At 39.0% G+C, this 24,672-nt stretch overlaps 1 protein-coding gene across 1 annotated transcript in view; it reads right to left on the bottom strand.

Moving 5' to 3' along the window:
- Nucleotides 1-23,039, bottom strand: part of LOC119154782 (formin-F-like) — a 34,580-nt gene extending 11,541 nt beyond the window's left edge. The window contains exons 1-12 of the mRNA XM_037402687.1: nucleotides 22,974-23,039; nucleotides 20,067-20,171; nucleotides 18,047-18,133; nucleotides 15,953-16,126; nucleotides 14,288-14,436; nucleotides 11,939-12,115; nucleotides 10,900-11,320; nucleotides 10,554-10,716; nucleotides 7,310-7,421; nucleotides 3,195-3,285; nucleotides 2,522-2,608; nucleotides 182-334 (exon numbers count right to left, since the gene is read on the bottom strand). Coding sequence (XP_037258584.1) covers nucleotides 182-334; nucleotides 2,522-2,608; nucleotides 3,195-3,285; nucleotides 7,310-7,421; nucleotides 10,554-10,716; nucleotides 10,900-11,320; nucleotides 11,939-12,115; nucleotides 14,288-14,436; nucleotides 15,953-16,126; nucleotides 18,047-18,133; nucleotides 20,067-20,171; nucleotides 22,974-23,039 — 1,785 coding nt within the window. The remainder of the gene's footprint in view (nucleotides 1-181; nucleotides 335-2,521; nucleotides 2,609-3,194; nucleotides 3,286-7,309; nucleotides 7,422-10,553; nucleotides 10,717-10,899; nucleotides 11,321-11,938; nucleotides 12,116-14,287; nucleotides 14,437-15,952; nucleotides 16,127-18,046; nucleotides 18,134-20,066; nucleotides 20,172-22,973) is intronic.
- Nucleotides 23,040-24,672: the final 1,633 nt, after the last annotated feature.

The following is a 24,672-nucleotide window of genomic DNA, read 5'->3' as shown; positions in this document are numbered from 1 at the left end:
CATTAAAGTATATATTGTTAAACAGGATCTTGTTTCTAGAGTAACCAAGAGCAGATGTTAAAATGCTAGCTACTCATTAAAAATGATTGCCTTTCTCCAGATTCAGGACAAAACTGAGTTAACATTAATATTTAACATACCTTGGAATATGATTTTAATGACAAGAAAAATATTTACTCACTTTGGTCAAAGATGACAAACGAAATCCTTTAGCCTTATCTTTTCCAGCCTTTTCATTTAAATGGTTCCCAATGGCTAAAACATACTCCAAGACAGCAACAAATTTCTGGCTGGATTGCAGCTGCTTACTCGCTTGGATTTTCTGGTTTATTAGCTGAAACACACAAATCTTCCTTCAGTTCAAATTGAGAACATGAGTAAATCAATGGTGTCTATACCTTCCTTTTGCCAAAAGCCTCATTGTCCCCACCTGAAGCAAGTCACAATTTAGCTGATGATATCTTCTTATTCAACTTCCCTGGGGGAACAGGCCAAGGGTTTTCAGGAAGAACCAGTAAAAAGTCTCCCACTAAGATAAAGCTGGTGTTGGCACAGTTACCCTGCCCGCAATGGAGGTCACATCCTTTCTGGCTGCCAAACCAGCCCTGCCAAAACAACTTCAACATCATCTCTTAAAAATGCTTCCAAAGAAAAAGTATTTTGCTGTTTGAATGCACCAGATTGCACCAAATGTCAGGTATCAGGGGAAGCAGATAGCCTGAAGCGCAGTATAAGGTTCTCCATCCTTCACCTCCCTCCCTTCTGTTTATACCAGCTGAAAACTGTTATCTTATCAAAATTCTTAGCACAGTTTCCCCACAAGGAAGAAGAATAATTTCCTGTAATCAAACTCAGTATCAATTTGTTTTCCCAGGGAAGCCACCTCCCTTCTAGGGCTATAGACACAAGAGGTGGGTTTTGTTTTAAATTAGGAAATGTATATTTTTTAGCACCACACCTCTCTTCATCAGTCACCAACACACAGGTTTAAAAAACAGGAAAAGAATGAAACACAAGGGAGAGCTGAAAGACATTTTTACAACATTAATAGCACATCACAGGGCCTGAGAGTGCTGAAAGCCGGTGTTCAGATTGCCCTTTAGAATTTTAGGTGTATAATCTAGTTTACAAACATGTTTCAGCACACATAAGTAAGAAAATACTTAGATAACTAATCAGCTCTTCAATGAACATTAAAGATCCATCAAAGCAAACTATATAAAATAGCTTCCAAATATTCAAATATTTGGTTTCAGTGGAAGACCACAAAGGTGTAGCATTGTACTAGGCAGGGTCAGAAATCTGTGCATCTCCCCAGTGTTGCCCATCTGTTCCTCTTCCCAGTTTTTTTTTCCACTGTTACTATGGTTTGAATCACAGCCAGGCAAAGGATAACAACTCAGACTTGCAGAACTTTCAAATTTAATTTTCGCTCCCATGCAGAATAAGAGCAAAACATTTGGAGCGTTTTCACGGAAACAGAATTGTGTTGAAACACTTTGTTTTGAATTAAAGCATACACAAACCCTGGCAGGGAAGGCAGGAGTCTGGAACAGGATGATCCGGACCATGAGATTGGAATACTGTTTATTGCATCCCCCCCACACCTAGGTCACCCTCAAAAAGGCAGAGAGGGACTTGAACTCTGGTTTGCAACATTTCAGTTCAGTGTTGTAGTCCTTAGGGTGAACAGCCTCCTCCAGTCTTCTGAAAATAGTGTCTACAAGATGCTGGTCAAATAAACTTGCTCTAAGTGTCTGTGACTTCAGATTGATTGTGGCAAGAACCTCCTCACAAAAGGAATCAAATTTTAATTATGAAATTCACTTCTGTTTTATCACTGGCTAAAGAAAGAGGAAAGTTTAGCAACACCAAATAAAAATTTGAAAATTGTTTCCTGTTCTTTTCTTCCTCCTTTGTGGAAGTCTATTCCACTGCCAGGCCCACCAGCAAATGCTTCTTGAACTGTAGTGGAATAAGGATGATAGTAAATGCACATACATGTATATAAATGTGTATCATTGCCCTCATTTGACTTTTTTTTTTTTTTAACTGTTTTGTTTTGAACCGGTACTGTGGAGTACAATCATTAGCAAAACACCATAAAATGAATGGGATTCCCAAAAGCATTCCAAACACACCAGCCAACAGTGCCACTGCATTTCAAATGTAGCCCACCTCTAACAGTTCCATGTCATTTATAATTCCTTTGCTATCAAAGCCATGACCTATAGGGATTTTATTGAAATTTTATTGAAATTTTTTTAACCTTTTTGCTTGTTACTTTTGAACAGCACCATGAGATGTTTCTTTCATACAGTAGGCTGCCTGGATTATTACACTATGAATTGCTTATGTTATGGGCTGGCTACAGGGGGAACAAAAAAAAAAAAAAGAAAAGAAATCCCAAACCTTTCCTGACTACACAGCTTTGAAATCTGCCTTGAGGCTGCTTGGCCCTCCACTATGTATCTGGTAGATTTTGATTACAAACACACTACGAAGGAGTCACGTTACTCACAGGCTCCAAATCTCTCATGCTCACAGGGAGCTCACGTACGGTAAGCAGGAGATCCAGCCTCTGGCCTAAGTGGGGGATTTTACACATCTGCAGAAAATTGAACAGAAAAAGAATCAAATCGCATGTTTATATCAAAACACGCACATGCCTTCCTAATTTATCAAGTAATTCAGCTGCACCATAGTTTTCCTAATTTTACTGATAATTTACATATTTTATTCTAAGCCTTAAGTCTGCAGATACACTATGGCAGATACCTGAATGTGCATCGTTTGCTTATGCAAATTCAAGAAGACGCTGTGTGCCCGTAGGGCCAGACATTATTAAAATCAATGATGCTCATTCCTTGTGAACAAGAATGGTTAAATGCATACAATTTTATGCTTATAGATTTTGGAAACCTTGCTCAGAATAAATCAGCTCCTACTTTGGAGGAAGGGGAGGGTGTGTGACTTGGATACACGAAGGGATCCATACAGTTCTCTTCATAATAGCTATATGCTATAATAACTTATCATTATGATATTATATGATACATGATAAGATATCATATGATATCATAATATGTATATGTCTTAAACTGATTCTAATTGAGATTGTAAATTTCAGTTTCAAACAACACCTTCTTGCAATGTTCTGTCTAGAAGACTTTTTTAACGCTGTGCCTTCTTACCTCTAACATAAACTGATCAACCACATGCAGCTCTGAAGATGACCCCTTGAATGCCTGGTACCTTTCTGCATCTTTTGGTGTTGGCATGTATCTGCAAAACAGCAAATGAAAATTCACTGTCCTCTTCCTCTTCATTCTATGTTGTTGTAACATAAAACAACCATTCCATGCCATGCATCAGAATTTCTTACTGTTTAGTGTGGTTTACATATTGCATATTTATTCTTTAGCCATTGGAACTTCATAGATATTTGAGCCAACTATGCGATGGAAAGTAGAAATGATCTGCAGATACATCTGCAGGTCTGGAAATGCTTATATATACGTAAGGCTTGAAAATAAGTCAGCAGTGTTCACCTGCAGATCTACAGGCGATCTACAGAGGTGTGGGCTGTTTTGGAATAGGTAAAACCATGCAACAGAGGAGTTAAGGTCATCGTTTCCAAAGAGGTTCCTGACTTCTGTGCTTAATACATACCTGCCTTGTTTCCACTGATTGCACGAGCGTACCTGACACCCTTTCCAAAGCACCTAGAAACAACATACGCTTTTTGAGCAGTTATGGCCATGCTGGCTCAGCTTGTCTCCAGCAACAGCTTCTTTGAAGAACTAGCACAGAAGCAGAGCAGACTCATGCTATGGTGTAATTAACCCCTGGGCCCCACGGTCTGACAGACTCCTACCTCTGAAACATTTTTAATTGCCCATGAAACAAGAGTGGGCAATGACACTTCTGTCTCTTGAAGTGCTGCATCACACCTGAGATCCGTGTCTTGGTTTTGTTATGATAGTGTGTAACACGGACGCACAACTTTCTTCTTTCTGCACAAGGTAACAGAATATTCTCCCACAGTACTCCAGAGTCACAATTTTTTAGAAAAACTGATGTCTTTAAACATGCCTCCACTTGGAAAAGTAAACACACGGCTACAGTTCCTTTCCTTTGGAGATATTCCTGCATGTCTGACTGATACACTGTGGGAATTCACAGCATATCTTAAGAAAAATGAAATCGCTGTTACAGCTAACATATGAGAAGGAGTGTTAAGAATCTTAAATAAGTATTCAAGTCTACTATCTCCTCTTCTTTCTCTGCAAACAATCTACTAAATTTGTAGCAAGTGTGATTAAACATTCATGGAGACAGACATAAATTTTCATTAAAAGTAAGGAAATTTATTCAAAGATGGAAAAAATAAAGCAAAGATTTTAGCATGTTACATACAAATACATGCCAAACTGTTTTTTTTTCACTGTGGTCAATAACTTAGTATGACATTTCAATTGAATAATTGCTAGGTTTTGAATTATTGAATCTATATTAAAGCAGATTACAAAATATTCCATTCATCACCCTTCATCATGAAGAAAAAAAATGAATTCTCATTTAAAAATAACAGTTATCTGTTGGCAAATAAAAGGGGGTTTTATTTATCATTAAAAATAGTTTGATTTTTTAAACAAATCCACAGAACATTTATTTTAAAGCGGACAGTAAATATCTTCATTTAATCAAAAGTCTGATATCCCACCAAATTGTTTTATGTATTATGCATATGAAATGAAATTAGCAGATTGTCTAGAAGGTTTAAATCTTAAAGCATTAAACAATGGAAGCCACAGAAAAGAAAGCACAAGAATATGTGAATGCATTCCATAAATATCTTTTTACATGAATGCAACTCTAATGGAATTTGTGCAATGAAAAATCTCCCACTGCTTTGAAAAATCAAGTTTACAGAGACAAGGAGTGCTTTGCTATTGATTTTAAGACATCAGGATAAAGAATCATTCAGAGAACTAGGGAAAGGTTTCCATATCAAAATAAGTCTTGACGTTTCTAATAATATTCTACCACCTCCACTAACCTGCATTGGATACATGGCAGAACATTTTGCTCACTGGTCACAGTCTTGAAAATGTAATCTTAGTTTAGGCTTTAAATATTTTTCATTCTACATTCTACAATAGTAGAAGTGAGACCTCCTGCTCAGGCTCAGACAGTATGATGGGTTTCATAGAGAGGAATTTTCCAGCCCCTGCAGGCCACAGGTTTCAAAAGTAAAATTTTCCACCATGGCACCTAATTCAAGTGGAAAGGTCTTCAAAAGTGCTGTGTCCTCCTACTTGTATTGTGCCAAGCCCACTACAGGGCATTGTACAAGAGAAACTTCTGAGTGCCAATGGCTCGAGAAAAGCATCAGCTCCTTGGATGAGATGTCTGGACAGGAGCTGTAAGACTCAGGACCACCTGGAAAATCCAACCCTCAGTTCTGAAATGTCTCTTCTATTTCAGTAACACTTTTAAAAACTGTTGGGGTGGAAAAAATCAGCTTCATTCCACTACAGGATTTGTACATGCATTCCTAGATTTTGGCAATAAATAACAGGATCTTTGCTTCTATATAGCATATAGCAATACAGCATTCAATATCTCTTACACATTCCATTGCTAGAAAAATTTCCTCAGCGTTATTGCTATCAAAGGAAGACTCTGAAATCTTCAAGGAAAAAATAAAATCTTTCAAGCTTCATTGCCATCATTATTATTATTATTATGTTTGATGGCAAAGAGCCCAGATGCTATAAATCAGTAATCTCAGTGGTGTTACACCAGTTTCAACAGCGTGGAGATCCTGGACTGAATCTGAAGTGCTGCATTAGGGCTTGAACAACAGACAGTGTTCAATGTTTTCCTTCAATCCGAGGTGTGAGCAGAGGCTGCCCTCGCACGCGGGGCTGGCCAGACCCCAAGCACTCGGCTGTGCTGCAGGACTGGGGGTGTTTCCTTATTCTGCCTGTTCCAACCATTTGTTTCTCCAGAGATATCTCCTGACCAATTCCATCACTGCAATTAGAAACTGCAGTACTGCAGTAGGATCTTTCATTTTTAAATGAAGCCTTTAAGATCAGCTTTTGAAGGGCAACAGAGCTCCATCACCTCCAACGCCTTTCGCCAGCTCATAATCTGCACCAGCGTGGGGTGTAACCAGTAAAGCACTGGGGCAGCTTGGAAGCTTCCTCCAGAATACTGGCACATACAAAACATAAAAATTTGGTGTCTTGCCCATGTCACTTCATACTTCAGGCAAGCGCTGTATAAGCCATCTCACAGAATGACATTAATTCCATACGTTACACCTCTGTTCTTCCTGCTCACATCACTTTCTAAGTACAGACCTGATTCTGCAGACTAAAATTGCTGTTCATGTACTGATTAGGATCAGGATTTTAAGGCCAAAATTAAACTAATTCCACAAGAAGTAGAAACATCACTTATTTACTTCCTTACTTTCTTTGCCAGCATCATCTTTTTCCAAGCTCGTTTTAGCGAAACACTCAATTTTTTTCTGATTTTGAAGCAAGAAACAGTTTCATTGCAAGTTTTCATATAAGCGTGTTCAATAAAATGGCCTGAGCATCACATGGGGACTGGGATGTATAACGGATACTACTCTAAGATCCCATTTCTTTCCTTTCTTTCTATGTCTTAAACTGTTCAGAGATACAATCCAGTTCCTAAAAAATTTGCGTGTCAATAGTTTGCTTATGCTCATGATATCTATTTTTCTCAATACAGCAATTCAATTTTTTTAGATAAATTTGCATTTTCTGCTTTAAACCCACAAATCTCTGCCACACAGAAATACTGATATTCTTAATATCCCATCATCCTATGAAGCCCCTTAGACACTTGTCTGCCTTCCTCCTGTCCAAACCAATTTCAAGTCTTTCATTTCTGATCCCACAATAGACAGTAAGTCTGTAGTAAAAGATGTAAAATTTTCTCTTCAAGTTACCCCTGCTCACTGCCACAACTTATTCTTTTACTAACTCTCTTCATTGTAACCGGTGCACAAAATCACGTCATATTTCCTATCATTTCTTGCAATCCCCTTTCCTGTACAACGTGGGGAAAAAGTAGCATTTGGGGGGCTTACTCTAAAATCTCAGTTGCAAGAACTGATTTCTGTGTGCAACCCTAATATTCCAGTCACAGTAAGGACAGACCCAATGTCTCAGCAGCATCTTTCTTGAATTTCACATGATTTGCAGAAGAGGATACCTTCCTCAAAAGGTAGCATATATTATAAACACTGAACCCCAAAGATTACCTTCTCAGTGCTGTAATCTGCTCATCTGTAAGTCCACCACTCTCTTCATGTATAATGTACAGTTTTTCTTTCAGCTCACTTGGTTTTATACGGAAACTTTTAAGAAAAATGTCTGGAGGAAAACGATTCTTAGATTACTTGGAAGAAAATGCTCAAGTGAAGGCAAATCACCAAAATAGTTCATATTTACTTTCCATATAAAAAAAAAAAATAAATAAATAAAACACACACTAGAAAAAATCCAAAACACAGTAGCTGCTAAGCTAAGGTAAAAACTCAGTGTTTGTATGTTCTTTAAATATACATAGCAGTAGTCAAGCAAAAATACATTTCTGTCAGAACATAGTCAATGCTCAGGACAGATCAAGATACTGTTATCAGAAGGTACTCAAGTACTTCCCAGCATAAATTTCTCTTATAAACAGCTCAACAGTCAAAATATTTTTTTCATAATAACAATAAAATTTATTGGAATATTATAATATTTTGAAGGTTAAAGAAATCAAATTTTGCATTTATTTTGGGTCTTTTTACTTGCTTTGTTTGATTTCCAGGATTCAAAAAGAAGGTAGTTAAAGGGCATGCAAGTCAAATTACTTCCAAAATGAAGGCAACCTGGGAAACAGAAGTGGTCTCTTCTTCCACACTGTCTGACATTCTAAAATCTGATTAAGAGTTTTTATAATGTTTAAGAACTTGCCTGCTGATGTGGGACTGGCTCATATACACATTACGACAGGAAAATGAAAATAAGATGTCTCTTCCTCAAACAGGTGAGGAACCATCTATAAGGCTGTTGCTCCCAAAAAGACCACTTTGTCCTACCAGTTACTTGTTAATTACTGTCTGTCTCCATCATTATTATTAAAGGATGAAGGTAAAAAAGGGAGCACAAGGAAGTGAACAGAGGGCATCATCAAAAAAAGTGAAAAGGTTTAAATGCTACTCAGTGTTGGCATGAACGTCCTACAGTCTCCGTTATGACAAAACTCCTCTGAGCAGCACAAGGGGATTGGGAAGGAGAATTCAGGAAGGATGTGTATAATTTACCTTTTCTTTTTTCCCTCCAGTTCTAAAAAGGAACAGGTTTTCAGGTTACAGGAACTTGCTGTGGCCTGTATCAGGTATTAATAGTTCTCATTGACCAATGGTGTACCATTTATTCTTTTTCTGACACAATTTCCACCCTTTTAATTTTGTTATAAGCTCTAGCTTTAGTGCTAAGCCTGGCAGAATCTTCCCTTTTTCCTTCTCAGGCTTTTTATGCTTTATATCTTTTGCTTCGTTATGCCTTTTAAACCATGGATCTCTTCAGGTGTGGCGATGTCTATGGACCATAACAGAGCGAATAACTGATAGTAAAATGTTGAATTTAAAATTTTCACAACCTGTCTACAAAGCATTTAATATTTTCTTGAATGTTTTCAGTAGCTGAAATTAGCTGCTGAATAGATTCTAGCCATCAGACTTTGCCAATTTTTTTTCCTAGGGAAAATGAAGATTTATATGTGGGAAACTGGGTCTCATCCAGAGAAACAGGCACCAATCGAGTCACAGAAGCTGGTATTTTGACTCCTAGATCAGTTTTTCACCCACTAGACCCCATATTCTTGGAATAACATACACATTATAGTGTCTCCCAACACTTTTTCATTGGAAATCTGAAGACGTTTTTCTTGTGTCTGCCTTTCCAATACCTGCTCTCTGTACAGCAGAAGTATATTTTGTCTACAGGACTCCCCTAGATAACTTAGCTTTTATTTGCATTTTCTCATACCCTGGGCTTGAATTTAGTGTGTAGATCTTTGCTCAGAACTCCCATCTTTCTCTTGTGTTCGGAAGCCTACTCAAAGTCTCAAGAAATTTTAACCTACTGGCATTTTGGAGCTTCATCATTTTATTCGCTAATTTAAGAACTGTGGTTTGCAGCACTTGCAAGGAAGATTAATCAGAATTTTCAGGATCAAATTAACTTTTGATCTAAGTAGTGTCCATTATAATAAGTATACACCAAAAATCTCACTGATGGGGCTTTAAGGATAAGATTAGGAAACGGATGTAGAATGTCTCAATGAAAAAAGTTGTAAGAGTAATAGGATCAAAAGGAAGAATGGTGCTATTTGCAAACTAAAAGAAATTTCCTCAAAGAAACTGCAATAATTTGATAGATAAAAGTGTTATTACAAAATTCCTTTTTATCTGCAACAGTCCTTTCGTATTACCAACTTCCTTTTAACCCTTCAAATTGTTAGTCAACGGATGCAATAATTCCAACAAGTTATCTCCATTTACAGTTCCCAATTAAAACTTTACCCAATCTCCAAAATATATTCTTTCTTATCAATATTCATAAAGATTAAATCATGACAACTTCAAAATTAACTACCCCGAGTCCTTTACACATGTAACATTTCTTAAAACATCACTACATTACAGAACTTTTTTGGAAAGACATCTCTGTAATAGAAATCAGTAGTCTTTGAAGAGCAATTACTCTCCCTCCTTTAGTATCTACCACTTCTCATCAAAGTAATTGAAAGATCTTTACATCATTTTATTAGTAAGGCCAGAACTATGTGTTGAACTGCTTCATCAGCTGTGAAAGACTGTTCTGAGTCAGGCCTTTGGCAGAACCTTTTCGGGGATATGAGAGGGAAGGATCCTACCGTGACCATTCAAGACAGCTGCACACAGGTAAGCTATGGGCCAGAGAAAGGCCAGAGAGCTCCTGTGACCTGGCTGTAGCTGCCTCAAAGGCTTGTTGCACCAACCCATCTACACCTAGGTGAATATTCGTGAACTCAAGGTAGGAGAGGGACTGAGCACAGCACTCAAAGTTCTAGCTACCAAGCTGTTTCTGTTGATTTGTTTCACCTGGACAGCCCACAAAATTTGAAAAGCCTTTGAAGGCAGAGTCCAAACGCTAATTTCACAGGTGTCATATGTGATTTTACGTGTCTACCCTAGTGCAACAGCATCACAGCTCCATGGCACAACCATGTTTTGTACAAGAAGAGGAGAAGCTTCGTGCTTCTACTCTACATCATAAAGGACTACATTTAGAGCAACTGAGCCATAAAGTTTATTTTTTATAAATGAGTAGAGGGGCACTGAATTAAAAGGTAATTTAGACACAGGCTTGTATCATTGTCTATAGAATGATAGAAAGTACAAATAGAAAACGCACACACTGCTCACCCCAGGTTTCCAGATAGGAGCACACAGTTCTTGCTAACATACTTACTAAAGTTATGCGCAACTTTCTGATCTAGCATGATGTGCTGATTCACTGAAGGCTCGCTGCCTGAAAATGCTGCCACGTCCTGGATCTGGAACTGATCACAGAGTCTGGATACATCTATTTTCTTCTTGCATGGGTCACATGATCCCCAAACAGATTTTTGGATCTAAAAATATAGAAGTGACAGGGTGAACAAAAAGCCAAAAGAACAGAGGCACTTAGTTTCATCCAAACATAGAGAAGGGCATGCAGGTTGTTTTGTAGCACTACTGTACTTTTATGATAACTATACATGTAATACAAACTACAATATTTATTTTTTAACAGCTGCCATCAGTTTCATCCTCACCTTATCACAAGGAACAACATCCCAGTGAAAGGCTTTGGTTCTCTTTGTTGATGGAGAGAGGCTGCAGGGCTGCAGGAACACAGGTGGGGCTGGTGGTACCTCTGCCTTACTTATGGGAAGAGATGGTGATGCTGGGGCTGCTTCTCCCTCTGCAGGCTTTGTCTGGGGGCCTGAAGACTTGTTCACACAGGTTGTTGCGGAACTCACAGCGAAGTGGAAGGCCTCCTCTTTCTGTTCATTCAAAGGTACAGTAAAATCCTCATAATCAGCTTCAGAGGAGGTGCATCCTTGAGATCCCTCCTGAGGCAGCGAGGCACCCTTGCACGGCTGGCAGTACCTTTCTATGAGAGACACCCATTCATTCTGGAGCTTGCTAACATCCTCTGTCCTGTTATTTTGGACAGTAAAGGGTATTCGAAACCTGAAATATAAGGATGTCATATATAAATGCAAGGAAGTGTAAATAACACGCTGACTAACACAGCCACAGATATTTCTTATTTAAGCAGAATGATGTTCAGCAGGTTTACTTGTCAAAGAAGCCCAGTGCTGCTGACTCTGACCTTTTCAGGCAGAGTTAATTGCTTACGAGTCTGAGGTTAGAGAGCTGAAATTTTGCCATATATTGACTCTGTGGTGCAGTTACCTCATAATTCCTCTTCTCCACCTTGGGGGAAGGTGAACAATGTGCTACGTCTTACTGTGCTTGTTGCACAAGCTAGGCAGAACCTGTTCACACATCAGTCCTATCAAGCTGAATGATGTATCCCCTTCACTGGCTCCTGACATGACAACTAGACAAGTCTTTGTGGGCAGTATTTCAATGTATCTTCCCCATTCCATAATGTGGTACTATTGATTCCTCCTTAAAATACTCATCAAATCACTGCAAACCACTGGGAGAGGTAATTATATATAATTCTGGTGGCTGCGTTTCTCCACTGCTGCATTTTGTTCTGAGACACTGAGATTCTCTGTTGCTTGACCTTGTTTTCAGTAGTTCTGCTTTAACAAAATTTTAATTACCAACTATACTTACAAATAATTGTGTTCTTTGGTCTGAACTGAAAAGGTACTGCATCCATTCTCCTTGCTGACACTCACATTACCACCTGCCAAATTAATTGTATTCGTTACAGGGTCTGCAGTCTTGTTCTTTCCTCCCAGACCTATGCAATATAAAGTCAACTCTCCTTCACGTAGTTGCACCAAGTACCTGAAGGACAAGGAATGGAGATATATTTTATTCTTCACTGACTACTTATTTACACAAGCCTTGCCTTTTTAAAACATTTTCTAATGTCAATAATCCTCCACATTTATAGCATCTTCCATGGAACAAAGAGTACCAATACTAAAGCATAAAACCTTTGAGATAAGAGCTTCTTATTCTGACACCCAAGTAAACTGTGACATAAAATATGAATTTCCAGCCTGCCAAGCCTAATGAAAGCACTAAAACTAAGATCTGACAATCAACTGAAAACTACCCCAGTCCTGTTAATTTGTTAGCCACACAGCGTCCCTCCCACTCCATTTATTCTTCTTGTTTGTTTGGGACGGTGGGTCTTTTGGACTACGAGCTTTTAAATGAAATCACTGATTGAGTTTCTGTGTCTTCCAGGTTTCATTGCCACCAAGCTCTAAAGAAGTCACTGTAATATAAGTCAGTGCCCAACCTTATACTCCAATAACTCTTGCTCTTGGAAATACCTCTGCACATGCTCTTATTCCATGTGGACTGATCCTGGTTCTCCCTTGTTCCCACAAGTCACTTGACAGGAAAGAGCCAAAGCATTCTGCTCTCAGGGGCTTCTATCAGAAGTGACTGTGCCAAATTCTGGGTGTTACATATTGAAATGATATATTAATCCTGGCAGAAATTGCCTAACCATACACAGCTTCTATTACAGCAGAATCTTCTGCTTCAGTTTCTCCTCTAGGATTCTGCTCTGCTGCTTGTAACAAAGGTCCCACATTCAACAGCAAGTGGGGCTTTACTGTATGTGTTTTTTATTCTTATTTAAGCATTTGCATTCTCATTTTTCTTGAGGGTTACTGCATTTCTTTATCATTCTGACAGTTCTATCAGACCTTTCTTTTCCTCCAGTCTCTCTTCAAGGTGTGGCTAGTTGATTAAGGTGTTCTATGAGGAATTTAAATAAGTTTAGCAGCTCCAGAAGGATTAAACATAAAATATAAATTGCATCTATTCCCACATAAACAGCCAAAGTGATAAGAATTGTTTAATGGAGCTGGCAGTTATATTGATCTACCCTTTCTTTAAAGCAGGGACTTATAGTTTAATCGGATCTCCAGATGTTTCCACCATTATTTACTTTGCCAAAAAAAAAAAAAAAAAAAAAAAGAGAGAGAGGTTTAATATCAAGAAGAAAGCAACAAGGGCTTTGCTTCACAAGATAAATAAAAATCAATTTTTGTTTGTTAACAAACTTGTTAAATGTTGCAATGTAACAAATCCTGGACACACTTGAGGATAGTGTTTACAAGACATACAGTGGTAGCCTTTTAAAAACAATTAAAATCATTTTCTGTGAACTGTGAAGTCTTTTGAGATAATTGCCCTGTGCAGATAATTACAATGTTAAATTTTTTTCATTAGGTTTTGCTAGACAGGTTTGGGGTTTTTTCCCCCCTCTTTCTCTCCTTTGATAGTATAAGCAATTTCCAGGTATTTTAGGAGCTGGCTCAGGGGAAGGGTGGGTTTCTGGAGAATGGGATGCAAACTATGTAAACTCATTGCAGCTGGTTCACTAGTTCAGTAATAGAATAAGCGGAAGCAAAAGCCATGCTTATCTGCGGCAGTTCAGGGGCTGAACGAAATAGTGGTGACACTCCATTTCCCAATGAATAATGATTCTGGTCTCTGCAACCACCACCCCATTAGGCCACCTTGGATGGTCATCCCACAGGAGGGGAGTTCAGAACATTACAAGAACGAGCTACAAATTTTGGGGCAGCCATTTGGCCAGTGTGAGTCAACGTTCTCCAGCAGGGCTCCCATACCCCTCATCTGCTTTGCCAGCCTTTTGTTTTTTCCTTTTCCTTATGACTGAAAATGGAGTAAAAAGTGAGAAGCTAAACGTAAAGAAGCCTCACCATTAAAATCACTCAGAGCACCATCACCATTACATATTTTGTTAGTAACGCACACAGCAGTCTCTTGCACACACCAGAATTCCATTTTGTTGGGTATTGCACTAACAGTTAATTTCAACATTTTCATTTCATGCACATTTGGCCTCTACGTCTTAACTTTAAAAAGCAATTAAATAATTAATTTATTATCAGCAAATGAAAATCTTAAAGTATTTGAAATTTTAACAAAATCCACAGCCCAGAGGTCTACAAAAATTGCTGTTCATACTTCACCCATTCAGTGGATGTCAAAGTATTTTGCTGCAAATCCAGCAGTCCTTCATGTATCACTTCGCATTCTGCAGGTCTTCCAGAGCAGGACTCTGCTGGTCTCTTGTATGAATTGCTCTGTATAACTCTGCTCAGAAGGTATGTTATCTACGTAATAAGTGGCAGCAGAAAGAATATATTTTCCATGTTAATTCTTTTGAAAAAGACATTAAAGGTGGGTTATTCAAGTATAAAAATGATAGACAGCACTATACGCAGCAGCCAAATAGGTAAAATAAATTAACGTTAAATAAATAGCCTCTTTCTATGATGCTAAACTGCTTAACTGCAATTTGGTTTTATGTCCACAGTTCTAAACCTGTCGGTGTAAGGAGAATATAATTTTATTCTGGAGGGGTTACTGTAAAATATAATTTTACTTTTGTAATTCATATACGAAGCAATCTAGGGCAAAGTTTCTGTTCAGCTCTGTCCAAGCCCAGGTAGTACTTGATTGCTTTGGCTCAAAATCTCAGAGAAACCCAGCAGAAAAATGAATGCTTGCCTAGAGCTGAAGATAGCATGGATTAAGGTGGGTGTGAATTTAAAGTGCTCTTTTTGTTATACAGGGGCACATTTGAGTGTTCTTACTACAGAATACACATACCTTTTTGAGCTCTTCTGCTAAATATAATATATTTGGAAAATCAAGCCAATCAATCATGAGACACTGTTCAACTGGAATAAAAGTTTCTGCACATGGAACGAACAGTTGATTTTCACAAGGGGTGTATCCCTGTGTAACAAGCCCCTTAATAATAAGTCACAGCACAAGTTTGGATGCAAACTCTTCCATGCTTTTTGAGAGTTTGTGCCTCAGCCTAAATCATGCAGCTTGCTGCAGTGCCTCCGCAGTGGGATGACACAAGCCCTAAGACATGATCACCCCTGAACACACAGGGCATCTGCATTCAGGTGAAAAGCTAGTGCTAACGGCAGAACTAGAATTTCTCAAGTTTTAGTGTAGACCCTAGTTATCCTACCTGGAATATTTAATTGGACCTAGAACTCAAAAGGAGCTGAGACCTCAAAATGAAACAGCTCATACAAAATCTTGCAAAACTGAATCATTTCATTAAACAAACATCTAGTTGCACCTAGTCTATCTTCCTCTGATAATTTTATAATTCCAGTGTATTTTGACAGTAAAAGATGAACTACCAGGTCTTTTCCTTTTCACAGCATCAGATGGCCTCATTCATTCTTCTTAAAAGCATGCATTTTAATAAATATCTTATACATAGAAAAAAGAAGTGTTTAGAAAATTTCAATTAAGATGCAACTGTGCACATCATCAGTTTTGTTTGCTGGTTTTAATACAATCTCAGACCAGTTAGATTCCAGGTATAGCTGAAGAAATGCACCCGCTTTCATATCGCATCTTGAGCTGGCTTTACATCTTCAGTCCCAGTGAACTGTAGCAAAATCCTAAGGCCAAACATTATCCTGAACTCACATTTCCTTTGTTCCATGTATGAACATACACAGAATAAAGACATACCTACTTCTTTGTTTGCACAATGCACTGCATAACAATTCCCATTTATGACTGGGACCTGCTGGGTTCTACCATAACGTTAGCTGTTATTTATAGCAATCTGTCTATGACATTGTAAAAACTTACCTTCCTTTTATCATCAAGAGACACTGCTTCCAGCTCATAATCTTGTCGTCCATGAAACACAATGCTGAAGCGCCTCCTTTCAGTATCTTCACAGGCTTTGACTTGTGAGAAAGGAAACTGTTTCTTAATAATTCCTTTTTCAATGTTAAAAATGGTCCTTGTGTTGAAATCAATCTGGAATAGAAAGTTCTTCATTACTTGACTCCATCGCTTCTCTTCATTGAAAGGGAAAAACAGCATCCTCAATATTACCACGCAAGGGCATTTAGATAAAGGACCAGCTTAGAATATGTATCTATCTTGCCGATGACTAGAATATAAAAATGACATTCCATCATCAAGATACTGCCCTATATTTGTTTTAGTTACAAAACAAACAGATATTCATTGTAACTGTGTTTCCTTATCGCTTTTGATGAATATGCATCAATTTGTCACTCTGAAATATTATTTCTTTTTAAATTCCTTTTGTCTTATACAACCCAGTGCAAAAAACCTCCCACTCAGCAGTAGTGATAGCACAAACTACTGGCACGGCCACCTCAGTGGAGATTCGGTTTCTAACTGCTTCAGCCTGTGCCCCTGTACTAAAATGAAAGTGGTTATTTCTCCGATAGCTGCTTCTGTGTCAGAAAGAGACACAGATTTCTCTGTTGAGAAATTACTTTCTGATATAAATACTATTGCATGTTGATTTAGATCTTATCTAATACAGATAATTTTTTTTGTCTATGTCTCTATACATATATGTGCACATATAGGTGAAGGGAGCAATGATAACAGCCAATAAAGTTATTTTAGTGCTGTTTCACAGCCATAACAATTAAAAATTGTTTGCTTCAAAATAAAATTATTATTCTTCCACTGCATCATCTGTGTTTGCAGTGTTAAAAACTGGTACAGACAGATTCTGGTATCTGTTCTGTGTGTAGGTCCCTGCTGAGCAGAAACAGCTTTGTTGATACAATAAGATGTGAATATTATCTGACCACCCAGCCTCACTGAGGGCAGCCCACAGAGAAGGCAAACTCAGAAGAGTCTCAGATCTTGCCCAAGTTAGATATTTACCTTCTATCATAAATGATTGTTGGCACCTTTCATTGCTATAGTGCAGACCACACCAACCAAACCCTTACATGGTGCCCTTTCCCTCCGTTCTGTTTATAGCAGGAAATCTCCAAAGCAGAACCATTCTCATTATTACCTCTGACTTTTGAAGGCTGCTGTAATTAGAGATAACTTCCGCATCTAATATAGCTTTCTCCAATTTTCCATCAGCTTTATGTCTAAACGAATAATCTTTTAATTCCAAAAAACAGTGGATATTGAGGGAAATAAGGAGATTATATTTCCTATGGTTAAGATGTAGTAAACAAAAAACCACCCTCTAGCATGTATGACTTGGACTTGCTTATGATCAAATTTTGTCCAAACTACAGGAAAAATTCAGTGGAATCCAGGTTCCCGGAAACATTAAACCTCTGTCACTGATTCTACTTCATGGAATCAAGAAATCACCATCTAGTGTTATTGACAAAATTTTGCTTTAATATCGTACAAGTCAATAAAGCCTTAAGGGTTCATAATGTCAAAAAAAGAATTCACAGGATAGAGTAACCAGAGGTGAGACGCATAGTCCGCCACATGAACCCTCTGAGCATCCCCAGGAACATGTCTTCCCAAGCTTTAGAGAGTGCGGTTGAAGTGATGTCATGTCAAAAGGGACAGATATTTAAGTATGTCTACAGCACTTGTATACATTCACTGTTGCTAACTCGGCAGAACAACTCCCAGGCAGAACCCATTATAATCAATCATCTTTATGACAAATCATGTTTTTCAGAGGTGAAATAACCTCTTAGATTATGAAGTCCCTTCTACAGCCTTCCCAGGGACTTAGTAGAGGCAGTTTCAGATATTGCCCACAGAATACTTTTGGTGTAGAAGGTAGAAATTTTGTTCAATACCTTATACTCTCTGATAGCTCCCTGAACCACAAGATTTTTTTTAAGTTATCTCATAACATTTACCAAGCAACCTAAACATCCTATATTTTTGATACATTGCTTCAAAAGTGAGAATTTTTAAAGTTACCTGCAAAATTCGTTTCTGCCACCGATAGTGTTTGTATTTGTAGATAATGAAGTTAAATTGTGAGCCAGTTAGCAAGTCCTGTGAATCCTGAAAAACAGAAATCAGCAACATGTCCAGCACTGCCAATTTTTGTCCACTCAAATCCAGTCATTTCCTCAGGTGAAGTCTCCCTCAGTGAACAGTGTTCAAACAGCGCTGGGGGCTCTGCAGAAGAACTCCACTTGGAGATACATGGAAGCATCCTCCTGACCTGATTTCCACAAGCACAAAATATCCACAAGTCCTGCTGAACCAATGAAGGGATCACGGATTGGGACAGAAGGTGAAAGGCAGAGCAGAAACAGGAAGACGGGATGGAGAAGAGCAGAGCCCAGGGAGTCATACTAAACATATTTCGACACACGAGAGTAAAAGCAGTCTATCAAACAGGCTAAGTGGCAAACAACCACCATATGTGACTTCAAAGAAAAACATTTACAGATCCTTGAATGCAGTGCAGTAAAATGGAAGATGTTTGTTCCTTGGTTTATGTGGGGCTATACCATTTTTATCTGGTCCCTTACAGTAGCTGCATTGTGTGCATAGAAATAACTAATTTTGCAATCTTCAGAAAAATGTAGGGAAGGGAAGGCCATGATCCAGCTATATTAAATTTCATTTAATTCTAATAATTAGCTATCAAAAAACTTGAACATGGCAGAAGTAGAAAAGGAACCCTTTCTTTTCTTAGTCTGAGAATATATTTCCATGTAGTCTTACACTGCTGAGTTTAATATTGTTGACTGTATCCCTTCTGCAAAACTTGCATTGCTTTTTTATTAGTATTTATTTTTGCTTCTCCTTCTACTTCTTTCCAGCCAAGAAGTTAATAAGCAGTTCAGAAAGCTATTTTTAAAAATTCCAAAAAGCACCAGGTTTATCTCAAAATCACTATCAGCTCCTGTGATGCAAAAAAAAAAAAAAAAAATAATCCAGATTGTGTCATTAGCACATCACAAGATTTCCCTGTTTCCTGGAGATGCTGCCATAGGGAGGCTGGTTCAAAAATACAGAGCAGAAGAGGAAATAGTGAAAATTTCTCCAAATAATTCTCTGCTGGCACTTCTGTGGGGATGATGGACAAAGATTTCAATGACAGAGATACTGGACAGGGATTATGGAGAGGAGGACAAGGGTGATATACTAATGTACAAATTAATGTGCTCCTCATTCTCAAACCATTTTCACTCACCATTACCAACTTCTACTTTTCTCAGCAAAGAGCTTCCATGCTTTCTATAAAACAGAAAGATGCTAATGAGCCGGTTCTGATCGTCAGTGAAGAGGTGAAGGTTTTAACAGCAGAAAAATTAATTTTTTGTGTCTCAACCTGATCCTGAAGAAATCTCTGTACTAGACCTCTTGGTCCCCTTGACCTATGCTCAGCAAAGCTATGTTGTTGTGGGACCCAAAAACAGTTTTAAGCCACCTTTACACTGATTCTGGTTTTGCCTGATGGAAGGTCAGAGCCAACCATAAGCAGTGTTAGAACTGAAGTCACACTGGCCAAGGCTTTGTACCTTGTAGCCAGCCGTTCTCATGGCCATGCACAATGCTAAGTTGTCAGACGCTCTTATGGTGACCAGTCATGCCCCAAAGACAACCCATCGCTAGAAGAACCCTCAAGGACTTGATCCATCATTTTCCCAAGGATTTTGCTCTACTTTTATTGTTACAGTACTTAATGCTGCACTCACAACAACGAAACTCACATGGATGGGTCTGATCTAGATTTAACTACTCATTCCAGGTAATGCCAGCCGTGTAGCTGCAGCATCTGCATGGGATATCCATTACATAGGATACAGGTAGCATTATTTCCTGAAATATTTGGTTATAAACTGGAGCGTATATGTTTGCACAAGTTGGGATTGCATCTTTGAAAGCAATACGGACATGCTCCTAATGCTCAGCCAGCCTTTCCAACAACAAGTTCATACATTTGAATGTCTTGCAAAATAGATCAAAGGATTGACCTTACCTTTTCAGCATACACCTCTTTCTGTGCCAAATGTAAAGCTCCTTCAACGCTCACTTCTTTATTTTTCACCATGTTCATAATTTTGAGGAGTTTTTCCTGGCTTAACTGGAAAAAAAGGGTCAAATGCTTTTAAAGACTGTTTTTTCACTGCAATATTAAGGATACAAAGTGCTTGTGGCAGTTACAGCTGCAGTATCTGACATAAAATTACAATTTCTTTCATATTTTATGTTCTATCGACAACCTGCCCAGCAAATATAATCTGCCTTTGAAATCTGGTGAGAATCCACAAGATATCAAATATACAGGGGCTTTTACAATTTTAGAAGATGGGGTGGTAATATCTGGAGGTAGAACTGCAAGGAAGAAATCTTTTTTAGTTTGAAAATCTGGCAAGAAGTGAAAACATCAATTTTGCATGCTTGCCTGTGTCTTACCCTTAAAGTACTGCATACAGGGAACATGAAAGCAAAATCAGGGCCATTTGAAATTTCCAGGGCAGGGGGGTGGGGGGGCAGGCATGGGGGGGAATCGATGTTTGTACCAGCAGGTACAGCTGCCACATTAACTTATCTAAACACATTAACAAGCCAGCGTTACACTTCCCCTTTCTTTTGCCAAAAAAAGGAGGTTGCACTGACAATAAACTTACACACAAATGTATGTTGCTCTTAAGTGAACCAGGTGGGGATTGCAATGCCAAACAGGAATCAAGCACACAAAAAAAGCCAGTGGAGCTACCAGGGCCCCAGAACTACAGCAGCTTACACTGTTGGCAAAGCTCTTTCGCAGACTGTGTAGAAAGAATAAACAATTCCCCTTTGAGACAGACCAAAGAGTTCCCTTGTGTGATATCCATTCCTCAACAGTAGCAGAATTGGAAATTTGGAAGGAGTGTGTAGGTTTTATCACCAGAGCTCAGGAACTTGTGATTATTTTATCCAGTAGCTTAGCTACAATATTCAATTAGCTGCAATATACAGCGCTTCCTATCCCCCCGGAGAATGACTTCACTGCAAGGAGGTAAGTTACTACAGTAAAATCTTCCAAATCATCCTTTTCAAACTCTTTCACATGGACATCCAAGGTGAGGAGCCCACCCCAGGAGCACTGCCCAGCCTGCACAGGAGCAAGGGGAAGGGGCAGGAGAGCTGGCTGTGGGAATGGCAAGTCCCCCCCTGCCCCACATCCCTGTTGCTGGAGCTGCCGGGAAAACCAGCATATTCAGAGCAAGGCAGCTCAAAGCATCTCTGACTTTGGCTACCCCAAGGACAAGGCACCGAGAGAGCATGGAGTGGGTTTTGCTGTTTCTGCCATAGGAAAAAGAAGGCAAAGAGCTATAGACAGGTATCCCTAGAGAGCCCGGTCCACCACTCGGGAGGGGGAGGCTGGGTGGAAGTCAGGGCTCCAGAGAGCTGCCAGTTTTGCCGCCTGTGACCTGTGATGGTTATGCCCAGCAGTGGCCACTGCACTGCTTCCCAGCCCTCCAAGGCAGCCTCCCACCTGCTTTGCCACCCCCAGCACCTTCTGGTCCTGATCAATCCCTAATCCCTCACTTTACCTACGCCTACAGCTCTCCACAGATACAGCAGCTTCTCTGCTGAACACCCCAGCAAGGCAGCCTGAGAGAGATCCTCTCTGAGACCCTCTCTGAGACTGAGATCCTCTCCACCCACCCAAGCACCACAGCCACCTGGCACACATCCAACGGGCAACAAAAATCACCAGTCACACCGCAGAGGTCAGGGACCGCTAAATCCACAGGTTCTTTTTCCAAGCCACACTGCACCAAACACACTTTAGCTCACCAAATTTCTAACCTCTCAATCAGTTTCTGACCAACAGACATGTTGTATGTTTTTACAGCCTACAAACAAAACTGGGAAGAAAAGAAGAAATATTTTGTTTTTAAAGCCTTGGAATTTTCAATGCTAATATAAAAGTAACTTATGGCATAGCTCCCAGCTGCAAATAGTAATGTGAACAGTGAGGAAAGAATGAAAGCAGTCTGATAATTCATTCACATTTGCTGAGGCACAGAAGGTTCCTACAATGACCTTCACATTCTGTATTTGAATTTTAAACGGCCATATATTTACACCACACATACATTGTATACAATTAGATCTTAACAAGATAATTCCCCACTGAACAGACTCTGCGTAAGCAAACAAGAATATGTATGTATCTGAATTGAAAAATATAGTTTCCTTAATACTAAGATCTCTCAGCTTTGAAGTGCAAGATTCTATTTATACAGGATAGCAATTCTTGATAGGAAGTTGGATAGTATGTTTGCAACTGGTAGGGCTTTTTGTATGAAAGGTTCAAAGATTTTGCAGCAGGATGACAACGATAACATAAAGATAACATTTTAGTCTTTTTTTCAAAGGCACAGTCTGATTAACACAAACAAGAAAACTATTTCCCTCGCTTCAGTACACAATTCGATGAACAAGTTCAGTTCTCATTTGAACCTCATGGTGTTGTCCAGCTACACAATACATCATACACAGCTGCAGGGATGCTTCCTAAGAGTGGCCAATAAAACAAGAGTTTCAGCTTGAAAACTCTGAGGTTTTGAATTTTTTTTCTAGGATATAGGTGATTTGGGTTACCATCCCTGTTGTCATGCAAGCAGGCTCCATACTCTGCAGTGCCCCAAGCACTGGGTATTTTAAGGTCTGTCTTTCTGGCCAAATAATCTATCTAGGACCAAGAAACCCTGCCACAACACCTCTATCAAAACCAAGACATTTTCTTGTAATTCACTGTGTTTCTCTTTTGCATTACTGAAAATTTTCAAAAGTTGTTTGGGTTTGGTTTTTTTTTAATTTTTACCAAAAAAAATACAGAAGGGAATACATTTTTGGCTCTACGAAGTATTCAACTCCTCATTCCACTTACCTTCACCAAAGTCTCCTGTAAACTAGAATGATATTCTGCCCAAGACATGAAAACAACAGGGAACATCTCTTAATTTGCTTAATAATGTATGCACAAAAATATTTGCAAAAGAGAAGCAAACCATTTTGTATATTGCAAATGCAGGAAGGGTAGTTAGTAAGTTAGGCTACTGACAGTTAATGCATTCCCCAGAGAGCACACAAAAGATAGTGCTTGGTACAGGTTATTTTTAACAGCACCCTGTTGTTTTAACGTCTCTGTTAACTCTCTTTCTCTCTGCACATCTGCAAGCAGGAGGGAAACATTTCAACACATGAGAGGCAAAAAAGGCACTTTTCAGCTTATGAGAACTGTCAAAATTATTTGTCAGAAGTCTGTCTGGCTTGCTCAGGTTTTTGACAACCACACGTTAGCATGGTATTTTTACTTGCAAACAAGACTTGAGTAACAGATCCTGACCTTTATCATTTTGTATCTCTGGGGCTTTTCTCTCAGCACATCACCATGTTTTTAATGCTCATTCTTGTGTTTGTTTTGGTGGGGTTTTTTTCTTGAAAAGAAAACAAGTTTTGTGTTATTATCCACTAAAATGCCATTAAGTCAGATTGTGTTATATTGCCTAATAGAATGTGAGTGGTGCAACCAAACAGAATGTTTTTATAAAAGTTTTGTTATCCAACCTTGATTTAAAAAAATTAAATGTTTCTATTATACAGCATGCACATTAAGGAAATACATGAGATTGCATTAATAATGCATTCATTTACCTGCCAGCTTAAAGAAGCTTGTTTAATACAAATTAAATCTTCACGACCCACCCAAGAGTCAGTATAGCCACATAAGTGATTCGAAAGAAAAATCAGCGCTCACAATTGAAGGAAGAGCGTGGGGCTCCAGGCGTTCTCTGTATATCCATTACTCTGCAGGGCGAGGTATTTATATTTTTGGCATTGACATGGTATTAAATGTGCTTAGTGGCAAGATACGAGATTTCTGGCTTATTCTTGGGCAGCTGCCACCACAGTACTCTACATGACCCCTTCCAGGGCTTCCTGGCACTCTCCCTTTGCCCAGCAGAGTCTCACAAGAGGCCCTAAAAGGTATGGAAGGTCTTGCATGTAGTCTTCATACTGTGGAAATATTACTCTAATGACTCCAGAAATGTTCCCATTCTGATGCTCCAGACCTTCTGAGCATCAACCAGAAAGAGGGGTTAAAGCCACATCATCTTCTACAGCTGATTGAGTGAAGCAGTGGAAGGCGTACTGAGCATGTTCAAGAACAAGACAGGCTAACAGCATCCTGTGCCTCCTCCTTCTGACACTCGCCCTCTAACACGCACTAGTCCCCAATCCCATGGTTTGCTGTCTCCTGTGCAGTCAGCAGAGATGCCTGGGCTTCTCTCGGTGGCAATTCACCGCATGTTAAGACCCGTCTCATTATCTGACAACTCTTTCTCTCTATTACCTACAGAAGAATTTGAACTACGTGACTTTTGCTCAGCTTATTCTTATTCTGCAGACCATCCTACCCGGATCGTAATATGACAGCAATCTCTCACAGAACTCCTGGAATGTGTGTACGTATACCCACAGAGATGTAAAGCAAGAAGTCTGGCTGCCAGTCAGCTATAGATATGATCTCAATTATTACAAATACTGGCACAATTCAGCAAGACATTATTTCCAGTTTACTTAGG

The sequence above is a fragment of the Falco rusticolus genome, chromosome 10, assembly GCF_015220075.1.
Source record: "Falco rusticolus isolate bFalRus1 chromosome 10, bFalRus1.pri, whole genome shotgun sequence".
Classification (NCBI taxonomy): Eukaryota; Metazoa; Chordata; class Aves; order Falconiformes; family Falconidae; genus Falco; species Falco rusticolus.
Note: the sequence above shows the minus strand (reverse complement) of the source record. Positions and strands in the feature narration are given on the sequence as shown.